This window comes from Dichotomopilus funicola (assembly GCF_033296635.1).
Source record: "Dichotomopilus funicola strain CBS 141.50 unplaced genomic scaffold C8A04scaffold_2, whole genome shotgun sequence".
NCBI classification, from domain to species: Eukaryota; Fungi; Ascomycota; class Sordariomycetes; order Sordariales; family Chaetomiaceae; genus Dichotomopilus; species Dichotomopilus funicola.
In genome coordinates this window covers 87,467-108,991 of record NW_026944023.1, presented here as the reverse complement: position 1 = coordinate 108,991, position 21,525 = coordinate 87,467, and the positions used below count along the sequence as shown (strand labels likewise).

At 57.1% G+C, this 21,525-nt stretch overlaps 6 protein-coding genes across 6 annotated transcripts; 3 read left to right on the top strand and 3 right to left on the bottom strand.

The window, feature by feature from the left end:
- Window positions 1–1,095: 1,095 nt before the first annotated feature.
- Window positions 1,096–2,930, top strand: C8A04DRAFT_24158 (uncharacterized protein; the record flags this gene model as incomplete). The annotated part of the gene is made up of 3 exons (XM_062779001.1): window positions 1,096–1,230; window positions 1,393–1,412; window positions 2,744–2,930. The coding sequence occupies 3 exons, from the start codon at window positions 1,096–1,098 to the stop codon at window positions 2,928–2,930; spliced, it is 342 nt and encodes a 113-aa protein (XP_062640984.1).
- Window positions 2,931–3,630: 700 nt separating this feature from the next.
- C8A04DRAFT_8825 (condensin complex subunit 2/barren) lies at window positions 3,631–6,751 on the bottom strand (the record flags this gene model as incomplete). Its single annotated transcript, XM_062785253.1, has 5 exons — window positions 3,631–3,960; window positions 4,081–5,028; window positions 5,074–5,760; window positions 5,848–6,469; window positions 6,663–6,751. The coding sequence occupies 5 exons, from the start codon at window positions 6,749–6,751 to the stop codon at window positions 3,631–3,633; spliced, it is 2,676 nt and encodes an 891-aa protein (XP_062640983.1).
- A 1,242-nt stretch (window positions 6,752–7,993) lies between these two features.
- On the top strand, window positions 7,994–10,969 carry C8A04DRAFT_8846 (Sodium/calcium exchanger protein-domain-containing protein; the record flags this gene model as incomplete). Its single annotated transcript, XM_062785262.1, has 1 exon — window positions 7,994–10,969. The coding sequence occupies one exon, from the start codon at window positions 7,994–7,996 to the stop codon at window positions 10,967–10,969; it is 2,976 nt and encodes a 991-aa protein (XP_062640982.1).
- A 1,394-nt stretch (window positions 10,970–12,363) lies between these two features.
- C8A04DRAFT_8890 (eukaryotic phosphomannomutase) lies at window positions 12,364–13,321 on the top strand (the record flags this gene model as incomplete). The annotated part of the gene is made up of 3 exons (XM_062785282.1): window positions 12,364–12,453; window positions 12,535–12,989; window positions 13,063–13,321. 3 exons carry the CDS (start codon window positions 12,364–12,366, stop codon window positions 13,319–13,321), a joined length of 804 nt encoding a protein of 267 aa, XP_062640981.1.
- Window positions 13,322–13,730: 409 nt separating this feature from the next.
- On the bottom strand, window positions 13,731–17,796 carry C8A04DRAFT_8707 (uncharacterized protein; the record flags this gene model as incomplete). Its single annotated transcript, XM_062785213.1, has 4 exons — window positions 13,731–14,224; window positions 14,323–15,011; window positions 15,098–16,266; window positions 16,321–17,796. The coding sequence occupies 4 exons, from the start codon at window positions 17,794–17,796 to the stop codon at window positions 13,731–13,733; spliced, it is 3,828 nt and encodes a 1,275-aa protein (XP_062640980.1).
- A 1,692-nt stretch (window positions 17,797–19,488) lies between these two features.
- Window positions 19,489–21,433, bottom strand: C8A04DRAFT_8862 (major facilitator superfamily domain-containing protein; the record flags this gene model as incomplete). The annotated part of the gene is made up of 4 exons (XM_062785269.1): window positions 19,489–20,084; window positions 20,162–20,422; window positions 20,483–21,142; window positions 21,235–21,433. The coding sequence occupies 4 exons, from the start codon at window positions 21,431–21,433 to the stop codon at window positions 19,489–19,491; spliced, it is 1,716 nt and encodes a 571-aa protein (XP_062640979.1).
- Window positions 21,434–21,525: the final 92 nt, after the last annotated feature.

Below are 21,525 nucleotides of genomic sequence, written 5' to 3'. Positions count from 1 at the left end.
TGGGATGAACTTACCGGTCTCACCGACCATGGGATTGTGATTTTGGGATGGGGTGAGTCCTCGGGAACGTTTTCACCGCGTTTTCGCGCGACAGTCGCAGTCGCACCGGCTCCATATCAGCAGCGAACCAGAGATGAGGGAGACCTTCCCGGCAGTTTGTCCCCATCGCCTGAATTAGCCACCCAAGCCACCACACTCTTCAGCAGCTCTCGGTTTCTTGAAAGGGGCGCGTGCCAACGGTGATATGGAACGAGGGCCTGGACCGCGGTCTTCCGGGGGCATCGTGATTTCCCATCGATGGCTGTCGATGTATTCGGTGTCCTCGATGGCCGGCAAGTTGAGGTTGATGATCGAGGATGGATGGCGAAACGTAGCACGAGCCTTTCTGGTTTGCTTTTCGCTCCTGACGTTAACGAAATTTGAGCAATTGTTTGAAGTCATTGGATATCCAAACGGGCAGTCGGCGACAAAGGCCAGTCGATGGCCAGTCTTCTGACACCTTTTTTGATATATCGAGGGAATTTTGTGGCAATTTTTTTCCTCAGTTTGGGAACGACAAGACGTCATGTCGAGTGTCGTCGAGTGTCGAGGGGAAGGCTTTGCAGTTGAGCAACCGAAGCAGCTGAAGTGAGGTGGCCCCATTGTTTCTTTCACAAACGGGCTCAACCCAGGCTCGCCAGGGCGAGCCAGACGAGCCCCAACGGGCGGCGTAGCCTTGCTGCAGGCATCAGACGACGCTCCATGAGCCAACCCTACACAGGAGGCTCTAGCCAACTCTAGACCACGATTCTTACTCGCAAACTTCGCCCCTCTATCGTGAGATCGGAGCATCGAGCGAGTCAACCGGCTTCATAGTTTCCTTTTCCATTTTTTTCAGCTACACGTGTAGTTACCAGGACCACAGTTATCGCACCGGCAATCCCACTGGTAATCCGGGGTGCATGTAACCAGAGCAGCAGTGCCAGCTGAAACACACACCACCCGCAGTCCCGAGAAGCCCAACTCTCATCTTCTCCAACCTTCCATCCCTACCTAGGACACCACATCACGATTCTTCCCCGAGACACCGCCTCACCACCAGCCAAACGAGTGAAGATGGCGCCAAGTGCCACACCTAACGTCCGTCGAGGCGATGACGGTAACGCTTCCCGCGACAGCAACGACCAAGTCTCAGCTCGGGAATCACCGGAGCAAACCACCTCGTCGTCGGTCGGCGACAATCTCGCCCAGGTAAGCCCAGACTCGACGACTATCCGTGTTCAGTGTCCACCCCGTTGCAGGCTTGTTTTGTTCTTTTGTTCTTCAGCCCTGTCGCCTTCGTTCCCCAGTCTGTTTCTTTTTCTGGCCAGGTTGCTAATTCCCAGTCCCCTTGTCCCGGGACTGACGGTCTAGGCCCTTCGAGACCTTGCAAGGTACGTCCTGCTACACAACAGAGTGCAGGCACATCTTTCTATTTGTTTTGTGCATTGTTTGAGTCTCTAAACCGCGAGTGCGGCACTGGGTACAAGATTTCGACATCTCCGTTCCGGTCTCCCAGATCTGAGGGACGTTCCTCCCCTTTTCGAACCACAGTGGCTTCGTTCTTGCCTTGGAAGTAGGTCGAAGCGGGGCGTGGCCAAGGCTGCGGTTGCGGTTGCGGCTGCGGCTGCGGCTGGCGGTCAACCAACCCCCTCAGGGTCCTCACCTTGGAAAGGGCTGGTTCCGGTTCGACACGCACTTCGCTCTGTCCTGCAGGGGCTGCAGCACCCAGCAGCGGCCAGCAAGGACGGAGGACCCTGAAAAGAAGGAGTGAGGGACAGATCCCCTCCTAAAACGCAACCCACGACGTCGGGTGGATCGCCAGGGTCCTCTTCGCTGACACGACGTTGGTTGCCCGCTTGCTTGCTTCACAACGAAAAAGGAGACGATCCTCCTCGGATCACGCCTCCTCCCTCTCGTTCCTACGATGTACCTCACCGTGCATAGCATGGCCCACTGCCAACTGATTGATTCATTTGACCCATTCGACGAGCACGGGGCATCAGTCGGGCAGGAGTGGGAACGACCAGAGAAGAGGGCGCTAGTCAGTAACCGGCGCCCCATGCTGTGCTTCGGCCTTGTTTTTCTCGTTCGATTTTTCGTTTGGGGTTTTCCTTGATTTTCACCTGCGAATCTGCGCTGCCCGCAGCATATGTTCCCCACTCGTCTAGCGAATTCCTTCCTTCCGGCGTCAACTCCGGACGGGGGTCTTTGGAAGAGGATAGAAAAGCCAAGACAACGAAAGCCACAGAGTTGCAGAGTCGCGGCGGTAAACAACGACAAGCGTCGTCAAGTGCACCCCTCATTTACACTCCCCCTTCCCCCTCACCCCTCACACCCCTCACTCACCCCGAATCCACTGCCCGCTTTCCCTTCACGGAAATGCCCCAAAGGTCGGAGGATGCACATCCCGTCCGCTTGTGCATTATGACGATGATGACGCCGGGAGGAGTGGGGAGCAATAACCTCAACCACAACCACAGCTGCAACAACAACAACAATCACACACCACACCCTCTAATGTCACACGCCATCCACCACACCGCCTCTCATCTGCCGTCCTGTCTTCTGCTTCACGTACCCACATGGCTATTACCATACCTGCATCTTTACCGCCTTCCTTTTTCGAGTTTACCCATGAACAGCTCCAATCCCAAGTTATCCTCTCAACACCTCAAAGGAGGCCAGTTTACTAACCTTCCGACGCCGTCGTAACAACAAACAGGGGTGAACAAACGGCCAACACGCTTGAGGCGAACCTGACTAGTCTTGAAAGCAAGCTGGACCAGATCTTGGCGTCGTTTGGGATTTCGCCTGAGGAGTTGGATGGGTTGGACGAAAAGGAGGGGAAGGGGGATGAGAAGGATGGGAAGAAGCACGGAGAGAAGGAAGTTGACGGGGAGAATAAATGAGGATGGGGATGGGAGGAAGACTGGTAACAGTAACGGTCATGAAGATGAGCGCAGCAGCGGCGGTGTTTTGCCGAAGTAGGTAAAACACCAGGCGCCCCGGCGATCCGTTCGTCGCGTATAGAAGAAATAGACGGAGGAGTAATTCCCAGAGAAGTGTATACTGACACAGCTGAGGAAAAGAGGAAGAGTAAACAGAAATAGAGCGAAATGCACCCAGAGATATAGATATATATACCCACGGGAGCGGAGCCCAAACTCGAGAACTGCGCATGTGGGACGTCGGCGTCACATAATTCCCACGTGTGACCCTCGCCTGAAACTGCAAAACATTTAGAAGCAGACAGCAAGCATTGTTACCAGTTGATCCACCATCTAGTTCAACAAACCAGAAGACCCCAGACAACAACACTCACCAACAACTAGCTTATCCAACCGTCTAACCTATCACACCAGGGCCAGGACGCAAATCAGAGAGATAACATGGAGAGCACGATAACGAATCTAACAGGGAAAGAACACCATCGTCAATTCATTCATAGTATACTCAAACGGGTCACAACCAACCAGTCATACCTAGTCATATCCCTTCCAACCTACTACCCCTGACACCGCAGAAAAACCCAACAACACCCCCACTGTGTGTGTATAACAAAAAAAAGAGCGGAACAAATAAAGACGGAAAACAACACAACATTCTACTCTACTCCCCCTCGACCGGTTCCGCGTCCCAATCTTTCTGGATCAGCAATTCCTCCAACCCTTCCGTCTTAGAAATCACGAGCCCCTTCTCATTGGCCAAATGCAGCAGACAGATAAAGCAGAAACTGGTCGAGATGTCGTCCATAGCCTGCTTCGGGTAGACCCGCTGCAGGTCGTTGACGACGGACGTGAATTTCAACGTGGGATCGGCCGAGTCTCCCTTGCCGCTGCCGTCGGCTCCCGTCGTCGTGAGGGGTTTCTCGGGGGAGGTTGGGGTCATCAGCCGACTGGTTTCGTTGATGGCTGTTGTGTTGGCGGGGTTGGTTTGGTTCTGTGCAGTCTTGTTAGTTTTAGGAAGAAGATGAACGGTCGATCAGATGATGGGACGGGGATAAGAGAGGGGCAGACTAAAGGGAGAAGAGACATAATAAGAAAAAGAATGGCCACATACCTCCAGTAGCTCCAATCCCATTCCCTTCCAGATATTCTCCTTTAACCTCCTCACGTCTACCTTCTTCGCCACGCGAGCATACTGCACATACTCAGGCCGCACCCTCCGGTTTTGTGTCACCAGCATGGTACCAAACGCCAGATCAGCCGGGTTCGTCACCGTCAACCCCCCGAACGCGCCCGTCATGCCGACATCGGTCATCATGCCAGCACCACCGGGACCGCCCAGAGGCCCGCCCGGCCCGCCTGCTTCGGGCGAAAAGTGATCTCGCGCGTCGGCAAACTCGTCCATGTCGTCGTCATCGTCGTCACCCAGTCCACCTCCACCCGCAAACGGTAGGCCGTCGTCGAGGAAGAAGTTGGCGTCGTAATCACCCTGGGGCATCCCGTCGTCGTCGACGCCCGGGCCGTTCTCGGTGGATTGGAGCGGCGCCTTTTGCGACGCCCAGAACGCTTCGTCCATCTCGCCCTCGGGGATGTCGTTTTGTTGGCGCTGGGAGTCGATGTTGCCGATGCGGCTGCCGCTACCCAGAACGCGCCGTCGGCCCATACGTGCCTTAGGCTTGAGGAAAAGAGTGAGAAGTTGCTTGGAGCTGAAATGCTTGTCGTCCGGAAGAAGGTTACGCGACTTGGACTTCCAGTCCTTTTTGGGCAAGGAAATGGCCGTGTTGGAGGAGGCTTGGGTGTAAATCAAGTCCGCCACGGTCGGGTCGAGGGGGCTGGCAAAGTCGATCTCGAAGGGCTGCTTCTCCTTGCGCTGCCTCGTAGGCTCCGTGGGCTTGTTGACGTCCTTGATCTTTCGTATCCTCCAGTGCTCTGCGCTGCTCCAGTTCTTTTGTAGGGCTTGGTCGAAGTAGCTGAGGATGTCCTCGTGCATCCGGTCAGCCTTTTGGGCGTGCGTCATGGAGATGGCAAAGTCGCCGTTCCCAGATAGGTTGGCTCCGTCCTCCTCGCCATCTGCCCCGGCACCGTCTCGCATACCGGCGTCGTAAACGCGCATCATTTGGGGCTCGAGCGCGGCTTCCTTCGCCCACGCCTCTCCGCCCTCGCCAAAGTCCACATCTGCGCCCATGTCAAAGGTCCCAAGACCGTCTTCGTCGTCGAAACCAAGTGGATTTTCCTCGTCAATGAACATGCCCGATTTGTCACCTATTCCACCGGGCCCGGGTGTCCGCTCCTTGTCTTGGTAGTCGTCGGGGGTCTTTAGGAATGGTATGTCCAAAGAACCAGAGGGGTCGCCGAGATCGAACGTTTTTAGTGACGGGCAAACATCCATGCTGTCCAAAATGCCCATATCGGGGAAGAACCGCGCGCCGAGCCCAGCAACGTCAATCTCAACGTCTTCCTCTTCCAACTCGGGCGGGGTGGGAGTCGGCTCCCGGTCGGCCATGGATAGGTCACCCTCAGCATCCTCAACGTCTAAATCCTCCTCATCGTCGCCTCGCTTGCGGGACTTGGAGCCTCCCTCAGCGGCATCCTCGGCGTCGTCACTGCTGTCGAACACGATCCTGCCCTGCGAGTCGATCATGAGGTGGTTCAGGAGAAGTCCCTTTGCGCCTCCCTCGTCAAAGTCGGCAGACGCCTTTTTGAACAACGGGTCGACGGCGAACTCCAGTTCGAGTTTCTTGAGTTGCAGCGACGCAAAGGATGGCGCTAGTGTTGCTTCGGAGGATCTTTGGGTCTGGTATCGTGTTAGTTCTATCACGACAAGTAGATGACCTGTGAATAGACAAAGTCGGGTTGAATGTTGCTGTTGTTTTTAGCGCACCTTCTTCTTCGGCTTCTTCCTAACATTGCCGTCCTCGTCCACTTCGTCCTCTTCTTCCTCTTCTTCTCCCTCATCACCATCGCGACCTTTCCGCTTGTTATCACGGCTATCGGCCAAACCGCTCAGCAGCTTCCCGGTCTCAGTAGCCACACTGTCGACACGGCTCGTGTAGATCTTGACACACCCATCAAGAGTGCAGCTGGCCTTTTGAAAGTTGACGCCGTCGCCCTCCTTGAGCAGCGACATGTCGTGGAAGTAGTCGATAAGCGCAAAATTCCACGAGTTGGCCGCATTGATCTTGTTGTCGGTCGCCATCTTCATCCACTCCTCAAAGTTGGCGAGGATGGGCACACGCTTCATAGGCGTCACGGCCTTCCCGCCAACGACCAGCTGCTCTTCGTCGTCGAGGATAATCGTGTGGTTGCCGCTTTTTCGGCGGCGCGCGGGCGTGCGCGGGCTGGACGAGGGGGGTTCGGCATCTTGGAGGTTGTTGAATGAGCTGCTTGATTTGCGGGGTGTGCTGGTCGCGGCGGCCCGGAGTTGGTTGATTTGGGCTTCGTGGGCGGCTTTGCGGCCGTGGGATCGTTGCGCTTTCTCGTGGGCATCGTCGTTGAGTGGGATTCTGCAACATTCACAGTCAATCGGGAATGTCCCTGTATTTGTAGCGCTGCATATTTTAGACCGCGGCTGGGTCTTTGTTCAAGCGCGGGTCGGCCCTTTGTTTCTTGTTCCCCCTTTTTTTCCTCGTCCCGCCGTTTTTTCACCTGCGGGGAAACTCGAAACTCGACTGGCGGAGAAAGCGGAGCGCGACCTACTTGACAGGCGATTTAAATGGTGACGCGAGAATAGAGCCAGAGGGAACTCTGCTCATGCTCCTCCGGGGCCCTTGGGCGACTCGAGGCATCTTGTCGTCGTGCGATGGCGGTGTTGCTACGACTCGATGATGCACTGGGGATCCGTTTGTCGATGAAAGTGGATTTGAAGACCCCAAACTGTTTGTTTACTTTGGTGGTTGAGCCGGGGACGGCCTGCGATTGGCTAGCGGGGTGGGCAAAAGCACGTGCAGTTGATGCCCCGCTGTCGTCTCTGCCCTGCTGCACTCCGTCGCTGACTCAACACAGGCACTGATAGAGTTTTGACGGCCCGACATATTCACTTCCAAAGCAGCCGGATTCCTCATTTCCTTCTCAACCCTTTCCCAGGCTACAAGCGGGGTGATCTGAAATCTGAGCAGAACGCTAGTTTTATAGACATAGCCGTCCGTCAACTCTGAGATGCCAACTTGAGCCAAACCCGCAAGACAGGTCTCGCTGCGGGCTCCATTGTACGGAGGATACATAACTACTCCGTAGTCACAGATGATTTATTCCTTTCAAGTGTTATCCCGGACCGCCTCGATCATGCACCTTTCCGATCATGTACGGGACCGCAAATGCAAGACAAATTCGATGCTTTAACTCCCAATATGAAGCAGCCAGTTCCCCAATCGATGGGACTTCTGTTTCGCAGCTCGTTATTGTCCATGTCATTGGGTTGGTGAAGCAGGTTTCAGCGTCGCTCTGAAGCATGAGCACAAGCCCGGATCGGCAGCCCAATCGTTGCTCCCAGGGACCGGGGTTGGTGGCGGCCCCTCCCAGCACAATGCAAATGCGATGGGATGATGGCCCGATGGTGTGCGAATTCGTCCACTGGCAACAAATAGTGCGCTTTGTTTCGGCGCCGAGACTCGCCTGAGTCGCCCACGTTACACACACCGTTGGGCACGCTGCGGCGTTGGCCATGATCTCATAGCTAGCCAAATCGCGGTGTCGTGGACTTTTTTTTAACTACAACAAGTAACAACATTGCTGAAGACGACGAGGACTACCACGGCGGCGATAATGTCGATAACGATGATGACGACTACGACGAAGACTCGATTTGATTAATTGACGTTCAACAACTTAGTTTACAGCACACACACACTCACACACATGTCTATCATTTAAACAGTTACAAACGTACTGTATTCGCTCGTTTGCCGCGTCACCCTGCACCACGTATCGAGCCGCTGCGCAATCACTCCCGCGCACTCGCCCTCCCTTACATACTGCTCAGCAACCTTCCGCCATGCTGCGGTGAAGACATCATGTCGCATTTCCGCCCAATGCGCAAACGATACGGCGCTCGGCCGGTGGTCGGCGCGGCTCTCCTGATCGCGACGATAGCTGCTTTAGCCCTGCTCCAGTCCGTAGCGCCGGGCCTCAGTTCCGCCCAGAACCATGCTCAGCCGAAGAGGGCTGCGGCCCTGCTGCACGCCGCCGACGCCGACTGTCGCGATGTGCACCAGGCCGCAGACCAATGTGCCTTCGTGCTGGCGAACTGCGAGGACGACGAGGCCGGGCTGATCCACTACCTGTCGTTCTACTACTGCACCCTGGCCTCGGCCAAGCCCGTCGCTTTCACCATCATGGCCCTCTGGCTCGGGCTGCTGTTCACCACGATCGGGATCGCAGCCAGCGACTTCTTCAGCGTCAACCTCAGCACGATCGCGAGCGTGCTGGGCCTGAGCGAGAGCTTGGCGGGTGTGACGTTCCTGGCGTTCGGCAACGGCTCGCCCGATGTGTTCAGCACCTTTGCGGCCATGGGCTCCAACAGCGGGAGCATGGCCGTCGGCGAGCTGATCGGTGCTGCGGGGTTCATTACCGCTGTCGTGGCTGGGTCCATGGCGCTGGTGCGCGAGTTCAAGGTCAGCAAGCGGACGTTTGTCCGAGATATTGTCTTCTTCATCATCGCCATCAGCTTCACCATGGTGTTCCTAGCGGATGGCGAGCTGCACCTGTGGGAGTGTTTCGCCATGATCGCCTTCTACGTGTTCTACGTGATCGTGGTGGTTGGGTGGCACTGGTTCGCGGTGCGGAGGAGACGCCAACGGTTGAGGGATGTGGCCGCCCGCGCCCATCTCTACCACGCTTCCGGGCAAGGGAGCGAAGAGATTGAGCCGTATCGAGACGAGCCGGACGAGGGAGAGGATGGTGCTCCCGTCGGAGGCCGCTCGAATAGTGCGCCGGAGCCAGCCGATATGAGCATTCTGGAGCGAGGGCCCCGTATCGAGGTGGACGGCGTGTCCCCTACGGAGGACGAGGAGGAGGAAGAAAGAGGACGACACGTTGCGGCCGAGATGGCGAGCAGCATGCGTGTCAACCGGCCGCGCTGGGGCCGCAGCAATACCACCATCACGCCTATCCGGCCGAGCTTATTGGGGGTGCTGGAGTTCCGATCGGTCTTGTCGTCGCTTCAAAAGGAGAGGAACATGCGGTTGCGTCCGTTATTTGGCCGCTCACATACTTCCCAAGAGCCACCCGTTGACGGCATAGACGAGTACCGGGGCCGCCCACGCACTCAAACGATGCCACCGCACATCCCAAGGCCAGACCCCCCAGCCTTGTCGGCGTCGCCCGGTGATCATCCGCCGCCGAACCTAGGCGACCTCGGCCTCAATCACTCGGATCCGGCCTTGGCTTCCCATACTCGGACGAGTTCCGCCAGCCGTATCATCGACGGCATGCTCGCTCCACCGCTTGACCCTGGCCTCGTTCCCCCGAGCAGGGACCCTCCGTCACCAAAACAGAGCCCGCAGCAATCGCTTCAGCTTCGGATCCCTTCTCCTAGTGGTGGTTCTAGTGGAGCATCTTCTCCGTTGTTATCACCCTTTCCAGGCCTGTCAGAGTCTCCCGCTGCGCTTTCCCCGGTGCACGGGGGCCCCACGGGGCCATTGTTCCCTGCTCCAACAGAAGTGCGACGGTCATCGTTCCCCCTTCTCGACGACCGGCCGGAGGTCCCGAAACCTGTGAGTTGGTGGCCGTACAGCATATTACCCGCCCCTCATGTCTTACTCGCCACCATTTTTCCGACTCTCCAGGGCTGGAAGGGAAAGTCGTGGTGGGACAAACTGGTGAGCTTGATCTCGGTGCCGAGCATCTTCTTGCTTGTAGCTACGCTCCCCGTGGTCGAGACGGAGAACGACGACAGCGAGGCCGATTCCGATGTTGTGGTTGCGGACCCCCCGGATGCTGGCCAACCGGGTAATACAGCCCCGGCCGTGATGGTCGAAGACGGCGAGATTGAGCCCGAAACGGAGTGGCAAGCCTATCGCCGTCGCACCCGCTCCATCAGCTCCCGCTCCTACTCGCCGCACAGCCGCTCACTACTCAGCCGCTCGCCGTCTTTCCCGTCTTCCGTCGCCGATAACAACCGTGATGGCCTCCCAGCCGATCAAGAGCCGCCTCAACTCAGCCTGCCCGTCCCACAACTCAACGAACCTATCACCCCAGTCTCCGACCGACCAGCGACCACCAACACTACATCCGACGGTCCCCAACCCCCCACCGGCTGGAACCGGTGGCTCGTAGCCGTCCAACTCTTCACCGGCCCCCTCTTCATCGTTTTCATCATCTGGGCCAACACCGCGGCCGACATGTCCAGCCCGCGCCAAACCGTCCTCCACATGATCCTCTACTCCCTCCTCGTCTCCCTCTGCCTCCTCGCCGCCCTCCTCCTCACCACCTCCCCACACCACAAACCCCAATACCACTTCCTCCTCTGCTTCCTCGGCTTCGTCATCAGCGTAGCCTGGATCTCCACCATCGCCGGCGAAGTCGTAGGCGTGCTCAAAGCCTTCGGCGTAATCCTCGACATCTCCGAAGCCATCTTGGGACTCACCGTCTTCGCCGTCGGTAACTCCCTCGGCGATCTCGTCGCCGACGTCACCGTTGCCCGCTTAGGTTATCCCGTCATGGCGCTGGCTGCCTGTTTCGGCGGGCCTATGCTCAATATCTTACTGGGTGTCGGTATTGGCGGCGCGTGGATGGGGATTAGCAAGGCGCAGAGGAAACAGCGGCAGCATCCTGGGAGACCGCTCAAGTATAAGCCGTATCGGATACAGGTGGGCGGGACGCTGATGGTGTCGGCGTTGACGGTGCTGTTGACGTTGGTGGTGTTGTTGATTGTGGTGCCGTCGAATCGGTGGGTTATGAGTCGTCGGATTGGATGGGGATTGATTGGGATATGGACGGTTGGGACCGTGGTTAATCTGGCGATGGAGGTGACGGGGGCTTGGGCGGATGTGTCTGCGTGGTGGTGAGAGTCCGGTTAGGTGCTTGTTGCATGGACGTTTTGGGGTTTATACCGGCCCGCAGCGGCTCGGCTCGGGTTCCTTGACGCTGGGTGTTTGCAGGAGCACGGGGACGAGCGGGCCGCTGCGGGGTGTGCAGTCATGACGTTTCAACTTCGGCGAACGGAACCAAGGGTCCAAAGGGCTTGGAGGTTGCCCGTATGGCCACCAATCTCCACGCGCCATGGTCTGCATTCACAACTTGAACCCTCGAAATGGCCGATCAGCGCGGCCAGGTACTCGGCGATGCCATCTCGGCCACTTAGGCTAGCATGACTTATTACGAAACCGGCCAAAGCCAGACTCTGGCTTGAGGCGAACTCAGCATTTCCTGCCCAGTACTACGATGGCCGAGGCTGTTGATTTCAGGTGAAAGATGCAGACAGGGCACTCGAACGGGAGATGGGCTCTGCATTGGGACCTTATTATTTTCTATTTTATTTACGTTCTTGGTTTAGCTGTTTAAGGGGCTGGGTTAGAGGAAGCGCAAGCATGGTTGGATGTGACCGAGGAGATGATCTGAATACCCCCTGAGCTGCGACGTGTCTTGACGAGTTTTGTGTAGATTCCAATACGAGGAGGGTTGGGCAAGGGGAAGCCTGGGTGTATGGGTGTATATACGGAACATGTCGGCGAGTTCTAGGTTCGATTTGTGTGCACTATCGCCGAAGCTGGCGTCGTGTTTACACGTACTTTCCATCTTCACAGCCACTGAACCGAGGTTTTTTCGATCCTTCCTTTCTTCTCATAAGGAGACGTGTCCTCTCCGGCTCCTACTGGAAGCCCAGGCTTTCATTACCCATTCCATAAACGGCGTGGGATGGCCATTTGGGCGAGTCTGGACCTTTGTTTTTGTTGGTTGTCTTGTTCCTGTCATTTTATCAGAAGCAATTGCGTCTTTGTCGATCTGGGGGCTGTGATGCCCGCTGTAACCCGCAAACACGCAATCCCCTCGAATTTGGGTCTGAACCCCTGAAGGTGGGGCCTACAGAGGAGGGGTGAGGGGCAGGCCAAGCCTGGCCCTCTCAGAGCTTCCCCAGACGACAACGTGGGGTGGGGCTCCAATGGATGTATTGGACGCGAAGTACCTGACTGACACGGGCTTTGGGCTAAGTCTTGAAGAGGGGCAACCCAAGAGCTCCTCTTCACCGAAAGTTGGGGAAACTTGAGACAACCTAATAAGAAGACAGCTTGTGGAAACAGATAATTACTTTTGGGTTGCCCAGGTTGGAACCCGATTGATGTGATCTGGCTTGTCCGACTGGCCTTATTTAATCTTGCCCTCTTTGACTCGCGATCTTCCTTCTCCAACAGCCAACCCGCCCACCACTTCAACTATCACCACTACCACCTAACGAGCAATCATGGCTTCCTACCCGCCCCTGCCTGAGCGCGAAATCAAGAACACCGTTGTTCTGTTCGACGTCGATGGCACGCTCACCCCAGCCCGTCTCGTACGTTTATCTTTTCTTCCTCTGTCAACTCCCATGATGATCAGTCCGGTCTTAGACTAACCACGACACCAACCTGAACAGTCCGCCTCCCCCGAGATCCTCAACCTCCTCGCCCGCCTGCGCCAAAAAGTAGCCATCGGCTTCGTCGGCGGCTCCGACCTCGCCAAGCAGCAAGAGCAGCTAGGCACACCCGAAATCAACGTGACGACGCTCTTCGACTTCTGCTTCGCCGAGAACGGCCTCACAGCCTACCGGCTGGGCGAGCAGCTGCCGTCCAACAGCTTCATCAAGTGGATCGGCGAGGAGCAGTACAAGGAGCTGGTCCGGTTCGTGCTGCACTACGTGGCCGACCTGGATCTACCCGTCAAGCGCGGCACGTTTGTCGAGTTCCGCAATGGCATGATCAACATCTCGCCCATTGGCAGGAACGCGAGCACGCAGGAGCGGAATGATTATGAGAAGTATGACAAGGAGCATGGGATTCGCAAGGCGTTTGTTGAGAAGCTGCGCGAGCGCTTTGGGCATCTGGGGTTGACGTATGTTATCTCCCCCTCTCCTTTGTTCTCTTGGTCCCTCTTACTATCGCAACAATCAACTAACACCTTACAGCTTCTCCATCGGCGGCCAAATCTCCTTCGACGTCTTCCCGACCGGCTGGGACAAGACTTACTGCCTGCAGCACATCGAGAACGAGGCCAAGCGGCCCGGCGGCGAGGCCGTGCAGTACACGACCATCCACTTCTTCGGCGACAAGACGTTCGAGGGCGGCAACGACTACGAGATCTTCAGCGACAGCCGCACCATCGGGCACACTGTTACCGGCCCGCAGGACACGATCGCGGAGCTCAAGAAGTTGTTTGATCTCTGATGCTTGTTCTGTTTAGGTGGTGCAGCAGACCTGAGGGAGGAAGGGAAAAAAAAGAGGAAATTAGAGAGGGGAGTTGATAAAGATACAAAACGGAATCTAATGTTGACTGTTCCGGGGAGATGAGCCAAAGGCGGTTAACCATAATACAATTGGACGTTTCTCTGGGTATTCTGCTTCCGACATGACACCGTCAAACAAACTCTAGTGACTCGACATGCTTATTCATTCATTGCTAAACCCGCTACCTAGGATGACAAAATCAAATGGTGAAAGATGGCTCCTATCTAACAATCATGAAGCAAAAGAAATTAACTAAAAAAAAAAAGAGAGAAGAAGAAAAGAAGATTGGAAGCGTATTCAAGCAAGGCCGTAAAAAAGTAACCAAAATAGACAACCTCATCACATCCCCTCAGTGCCCATACTCCAAATGCGGCACAATCACCGGCCCATACTTGGTCGTGGCCGTATACATCCCATCCCCCTGCACCACAAAATCCACCGCCAAACTCAACTTATTCAGCCCCCCACCACTCTGCCCACTCGCAATACTCGCCGCATACCCATTATTCCCATTCACAGCAGCAGCCCCAGCACCCCCATCCGGATCATACGCCACAATAGCAACATAATTCCTCCTCGCCATCAGTTTCTTATACTCGCGCGCATTGCCCGAGGCGTCGGTGTGGAAAATCTCCATCATGTCCTCTTTGGTGTCGGAGACTTCGTGCGTGGACTTGTGGCCGTTTTGCGGGACGTAGAGGAGTTTGTTGTTGTGCAGCATTTTGAGGAGGTAGTTGGAACAGGGGGCCGCGACGACGGGGGAGGCGATCAGTTGGTACATGGTTTTGTGGTCGGAGGGGTGGGAGGGGTCGTGGACTAGGCCGGCGCCGGCGCAGTTGACGTCTGTTTGGGGTATTGTCAGTTTTTTATTTATTTTGTTTGGCTCGTGGAGAGACGGGGAGAGAACGGGGAGGGGGGAGAAAGGAGAGAGAGAAACGTACCGCCAGACAAAAAGGTCATACGAATGCCCTTTTGCTGAGCAATCCCCTGCAGCGTGCGAATAAGATATGTCCGCTCCAAATCCTTAGACTCATGCGTCCACAAATCCTTCAGCTCCTCAGCGATATCAATCTCGCCAAACTGGTTCAGCACGTTGCCCATCAGCCCCGACTTTCCAACAGCCTTTTTCACCTCCTTAAACCCGTGCTGGACCACTTCCTTGCCACCGACCACACCCGCGACCGAACTGGTGACCTTGCCGAGGATGTTGTACGTGGTGTTGACCGCCTTCTTGCCCGTGGCGAAGGTATTCGCGAGCGTCTCGACCGTCTCAAGACGCGGGTACACAACAGGAACGGAGAGCATCCAGATGCAGTGCTGCACGCTGGGGGGTAAGGTCGCGACCTTGGGGAAGATGCCCTGGTACGTGGGGCCGGCCATGACGCGAGTCTGCGTGCGTTCGGAGCGGCAATCGGGCCCGACCACGACGACGGCGGGGCCGAGGTACTTGACAAAGTGCCAGCCGGCGCCGGTGATGGTGAAGAGGTCCATGTCGGAGCTGACGTTGCGCAGGATCTCGACTGTTGTGTGGTGCTGGAAGAGCAGGTACATGTCGATGGCGATGCGGCCGATGCCTTTGAATACGGCTGAGGATTGCATGTAGTCGGGGTAGGAGCCGAAGCCGTCGAAGCTAACAACAAATAGCAAAGTCAGTAACGATCCTTTAATCCCTGGCAGTATGAGGAAACTTAGAAACCTAGAAAGTTAGAAACTTACATATCATGATCATCCACCTGCAACACATGCGGAATCTGCGCAAACGCCTCCCGCATAAACGGCTGGTCAAAGTGGCTGGTATAGTAATGAAAATACGCATGCGACACCTCCTCCTGATGCCTCGCGGTCCACGGCGCATTCTTGCGGTTCTCCCTCCCCTGCATAGCAAGCCACTGCCGCAGCAGGGGAACCTCCTTCCACAAGCGATCACCATAGATCTGCGCCCCAAGACCGAGCTGGACATGAAACCCACCGCACTCGACATTCTTCTGCAGGATATCCTTCCACATGAACCCGACACCGCCCAACTTGGCGCGCTCGTTCTGGTTCGTCGACGGCGCGAAGTCGTTGCCCGAGTGTGCGATCATGCGCCAGCCGGTCTCGTACCGACCGGCAACCACAAACTCGTACCGCGTGCACCCAAGATGGGAAGTCACCGCGTACGTCCAGCGCTCGGTGCCCTGCTCCGACATCTGCAGGTCCATGTCGTATTTGTAGAAGGACCAGCGCTGGTGCTGGTAGATGTTTTGCGGGATGAGTTGGCGCGGGTTGGGCGAGAGGTCGACGCTCAGGTGGAGGTGGATGGTCGGGGGTTGAGAGCCGTCCGTGACGAGTAGGATACTGCCGTGCCAGACGCCCTTTTCTAGGTCCATGTTGACGTAGCGTAGGTAAGGGCCAAAGTACACCCCGTTGGTGGGGGTCACCTTGTACACGTCGATGCCTGCGCTCGGCGGGGGGCCGGAGAACCCGGTCATGGATGGTGCGACGGAGGCCGTCACGCTCATGATGCTCTCTGCGTATCCGGGGTGGTGGCCTTGGGACTGGAACATGGGCGAGGCCATCCCGGCCATCGCAGCCTTTCCGCCGCCTAGGAACGGCGAACCCAAGGGGTTGCCGTAGGTTGAAGCGGTGGGTGATAGGGGTGCCACGTCGTGGTTGAGGGGGGTAGGTCCCTTGGGGAATTCCCACTGCGTCGCTTGGGTGGCCAGGTGGATGTAGTAGTATTGACCCGAGTTCTGGTCGAGGTGGGCGATCCAGCCTTCGGGCAGCGGGGGTGGTGACTGGGCGGCCGCGAGCAATGAAGGAGTATGCGTCAAGCCGGGCTGTCCGTTCTGGGGCACTGCGAGCTTGGTCTCGTTGGCCAGTGCCGGGTGGCCGGCGTTGTGCGCCTGGATCGGAGCTCCGACTCCAGCTCCAGCAGCAACTCCAGCTCCAGCTCCCACTCCAGCTGCAGCCGCAGCAGCCGCAGCAATGGCGGGGTCTTGCTTCACTGGCGTCGGTGCGCTGATCGGGATGGGGCTCGCGATGGGGTTTGCGCTCGATCCCGCGGCGGCGGGCGGTGTGTTGCTGGATGGGGGCGCGTTTTGTGCGCTCGTGCTCGGATGCGGCTGTGTAGGTCTCTGCTTCTCATTGGGGTACTTGGAGCCGGCGTTCGGGTTGACGCTGGTGTAAGCGGGGGGTGGTGTCGAGGCCTGCATGCGCTGGAAGTCTTGTTCCAGAACGCTGACTTGTAGAGCACCTGCCGAGGCTGCTGAGGATGTCGTCGGTGGTCCCTGTGTGGCAGGATGGGGGTTCGGCGGCAGGCTGAAAGCGGGTGTTTGCTGCGGCGGCGTCGGCGATGGTTCGGAGACCACATCAGCGCCCTGGTAGACGGTAGGCGGGCCGAATGGCTGTTGTCCAGGTGCTTCTGTCGGTGTCCACGGCCGAGGCTGCGGAGTCTGGGTCGTAGCCGGAGGAGGCTGGTTCCCGTATTGCGCCAGCCTGGATTGCGCCGCTGCGCTTGGGGCCGTGAAGCTATTGAGTGTTGCCGTCCCCGAGATGCCTGCCGCGGCGTATCGAGCCTCGATACCTCCCCCGGGAACGGAGCCCGGCCCGACAATGGGCGTCTCAGGGGGAGGAGGCGAACCACGGCTGGCCCGCGTTGTCGAGTTGGAGGCGGTCGACGAGAAGCGGCCAACGCCCTGGGCTGGGGCCGGGGGCGCGAGGCTGCTGCTGCTGCTGCTGCTGCTGCTACCGCCGGGCGGAGGGTAATATGATTTCTGCTGGTAAGCGTTGGAGATCTTGGGCGCAGGGGCGGCGACCGGGTTCCTCAGGGGCTTCGCAAACAAGCCGCCTGCATCATCTTCCTCATCGTCGTCTGCGTGGCTACCTCCACCGCTAGCCGGGCTGATCGGGCTCTGCAATGGCTTGGGCGCCGTCCCGCGACGCTCAGCAAGACCGCCCGTCTTTTTCTCCCCCGTATTCACCGTCGGCCGAGGGAACGGTTGGTTGTGCGCAGGCGAAGCCGAAGAGATAGGCGGCGGGCTGTAGAGCCTTCCGGAGGCCGGAGAAGCCGTCTTGGGTCCATCGTCGGGGTATGGGAGACTGGCCGGCTTAGGCTGCGGCTTGGATGGCTTGAACCCGTCGTCGGGATACGGTAGCGGGGCGGCCGAGCTGGATGCGCCGAAGGGGAAGGACGGCAACGGGGGAAGCGCCGCGATGCTTGACTTGGAAGCAGGAGAGGAAGCTGACCCTGCTGAGCCCGCCGGAGACGACGAAGTAGGGGGCGCAGGATATCTGTATCGACTCTTATCGTTGGGCGGGCTTTGCGGCTTGAATATTCTTAGCGGTTCGACGGTCGGGCTGTCGCAGTCTTCTTCCGGCCGCGGGCGACTCATAAAGAGCTCCTCGTCGGGGACATCGCGCGATCGGGAGCCCATGATGATGGAGGGCGCGAAAGAACGGGTATTAAAAGGGGCCGGTTGGGTTTATCGTCGCGAGGTTGAGATGGCGATTAGAGGGCTCCTTTAGAAGGAAATAAGAGCTGACGAGGGTTCCCAGCAGACCCTTCTTTGTTGTCCGCCTTCTCTTTCCTTTTCGTCTCCTTGTTGACCAAATCTCGAGGGTTGGCGCGGCCGTGTCCGCGGCTGAAGTTCTGAACCCCTCCTTGGCTATTAAGCCCGCTTGCTCGGCGAGAGGGGTTGTTATGGAGGGGTAATCGATAGCCAGCAGCTGCTTGCCGAAAAGGGAGACTCTGACGCTCAAAAGCTAAAAACGATAAAAAAGATGCGCCTGTGTAAGGCTGAGGTCGCAGATCACAGCTTCACACTTTCGCACTCAACTCAACTCAAAACTGAAGCTCGAGGTCAAAAATTCGGCCAGGGCCGAGGACGTCAGTCAAGTCAGGTCAGGCCGGACAATATGCGGCCGCGGGCAGATGCGCAGGCCGCGTTGCGACGGGGATCGGACAGGGGTGAAAGAAAGGGGGGAGAGGAGGGGCATTGGGGCATTGGTTGGCCCATTGGGGGCCAGGGGGGCGACAGTGGGACAACCGACAACCACGAACTGGTGCAACCTCTTCGTGATTGGCCCCGCAGACTGGGCGCTTAACGGGCTTGGAGGCCACCCAGCTTCCAACTCGGCCTGTGAACGGGTAGTGAGACTGCGAGAGGTTCGCGAGCAGCCAGTCAGGGCGTCCCGGCAAGCGCTCCCGCTACCGTTCCGGGCGGTTCGAGGTCCAAGCATTCTGGCATGTCCTCGAATTTGTGGCATTTTTCATTCTCGGCGTTCGAAAAGGTGATCCGCGCTAGCCCGTCCGTAGTTTGGCCGTCTCCTCGAGTGAGCTATGAATCAGGTGCGATGAATATGACGCGGTCTTTGGGCCCAGGGAGAAGGGGTTGCACAGTCCTCGGCCTGCCTTCGTCTCTGGTTCAGATGAAATTTACGGATATCGATTTGGAGAATGTTCAATGTCGAACCGGGGCAGGGATCTCCGGCTGAAGGCGCACGGGCCCGGTGCGCACGAGCCACCGTTCGCTGTGGGTGGGGCGGGCCGCGGGTTATTTTCGGGCGGTCAAGGGTAAATGCCGGTCTCTCTTTCACCATGCGTGACATTGATTCATCTCATCACCTCGGGGCTCGGTCCGGGGGTATCAGCGGTTATCGATTGATGGACACGGTTCTAAATTTTTCGAATCGTGGTTGCTCAAGTTCTAGTGTAAGGGGTGAAAATGTGAGGGATCGAAGAAGGAAATACTCGGAAAACACCTCAAGTCTTCCAAGTAACCAGTTCGGCTAGCACCATCCATCATGACAGACGACCATCCGATAATACGTTAGGTACAGTACATGTAGTGTACGTACCTCTAGAACTTACACTCCTGGATGGTTAGGAAGCACAACGACCTCGAAACACGGAATGCTCCAAAAACACCACTTGGTAGTTGGTCACTGTCAAACTACGACAAACAGCTAAATCAAGAGTTCATACTTATATTGAAACTAAGACTCCGCTATTCAACAGTGATAAAAAAAAGCCTATGAACCAAACCAGCGACGCCGTGCTAACCATGACCATTCCCAATGCTGATCGTTAATCCCTATTTCCATTCCATCCACATACTACTCCCCCCTCAAAACACTACCGCTTCCCCAAACGCCCCCCTCGCTTCCTGTTCCAACAACCCCCTCTTCACCTTCTTCGACTTCCACGACACAAACCCAACAAGCACCACACCCACCACCAGCCCCGTAGCCAACAGCATCACATTCACCGGTACCGGATTCCCTTCAAACCGCCTCTCAAACAACCAATCCAGCCCCTCCTGCGAGAAATTCAGCACCCCGGACAGCGCGATCACCGTACCATACACCTTCCCAAACGTCTCAAACCCAAACACTTTCGCGCTGTAATCCGACACAGCAGTGTAGTAAAACGGGCGGTACAGCACAAACAGCACGACGTTGGCGTATCCGGCCCAGATCTGGCCCGGGATGACCCCCAGGACACCGATGGCCGTGGCGAAGAAGACGAGTACGGCTAGGACGGTGGGGGTTGAGGTGTGGTCGAGGACGATGCCGATGAAGGGGATCGCGATGATGCCGCCGAGGGGCAGGGCGATGTCGAAGAAGTGGTTGAGTGCGATGGCGTCGGGGAGAGAACCGAAGAGGGAGGAGTATTGGGAGCGGATGGTGGCGACGAAGAAGTTGATGCGCGTCATTTGGACGACTGGTCAGGTCAGCTTTGGGATCTGTGTATGAAACAGAAAGATATAACAAAGGAAAAGAAGAAGAAAAAATACATACCCGTGAAAAGACAAATCAAGATGAACCATGGGCTCTTGATCTGCTGCCAGGCCGAGTATCCATGCATAACCCCCCACACGCCCGAGATCTCATTGATATGCTCTTCCCGCTCGGCCTGCTCGTCCGCCTTAGCCGACCCCAACACACTCTGGATGCCCTCCAACACATCAACGCGGTGCTGCCGCTCCTCCTCCTGCAGCAGCGCTGTCTCCTCGTCGACCTGGTCAAACGCCGGCGCCAGCACCGGCGAGCCGATACGAGCTACTCCATTACCATGGCCGCTGGTCCCGTTACCATTGCCGTTGCCAATAATGGTACTACCATGAAGCGGTGCTTCCTCAATCTCCTCAACCAACTCACCCACCGTTTTGTACGACTGCGCGGGCATGAGCGTGAACTGCAGCAGGGCAATAGCCACAGGCACAAGCAGATACCCGAGAAAAAACCGACGGTGATCAAACGCGCCGCCCGTCTTTTCGTAGACAATCCGGTACAGCAAAAACAGCGCGCTGGACGCATCAAAAGCCCCCGTCAACAACGCCAGGATAAACCCAGAATGCCGCGGAAACGCATTCGAGAGCTGAAACGACGAGATATACGTAAACGGTCCGCCTAGCGCTAGCAGCAAATACCCCAGCAACAGCCCATCAAACGACTCGGCCGCGAGCCGGCTCTCAAACGCCATCAGGAGCGCGCCCGACGCTAGAAACAAACTACCCAGCAAGGCGCACACGCGCGGACCGTAGTGATCGAGGATAGCGCCGACGGGTAGGGCGACGACGTTGGTGGCGACGGCGGCGATGGTGAACATGAGGTTGAGGTGGATGTTAACACAGGTTTCTTCGTCGTCGGCTGACCACCCTGGTGCCGTACAAACCCGGCGGTAGGCGCCTTCTTTTTTGAGGACGGGCTTGATGGCTGCGTAGCCGAACACCACGCCAGCAGCAAGGAAGCAGGAGATGACGCTAGTTGTGACTTGGACTATTTAGGGATGTTAGTGACTTTTTCCGTGTTATCTTAGACAACCTACCTTTAAGGTACCCAGAGTATTACACGTCTAAACGGTAACTTACGCAATCTCTTCCATCGGGGTACTTGGAATGCCCCCACGGTCTGCAGCTGCTCAATCGTCGACGGCGGATCCCATTGTTGCGGCAAGGGGTTGAATGTCAGTTTGCGGGCGCGGGTGGAGGCATCAGAGCTGCGCCGGGATCGGATGTCGGTTGGGACGATGGTGAAGGTCTCGAGAGACGACACACGGTGCAGGGACATGGTTGGTTGTTGAGTATGGTGTGTCTGTCTGTATGTGTTTATGACAAACCAAACAACAGCGCGCCAATCGCAGGCGGTCTGAACAGCTGGCA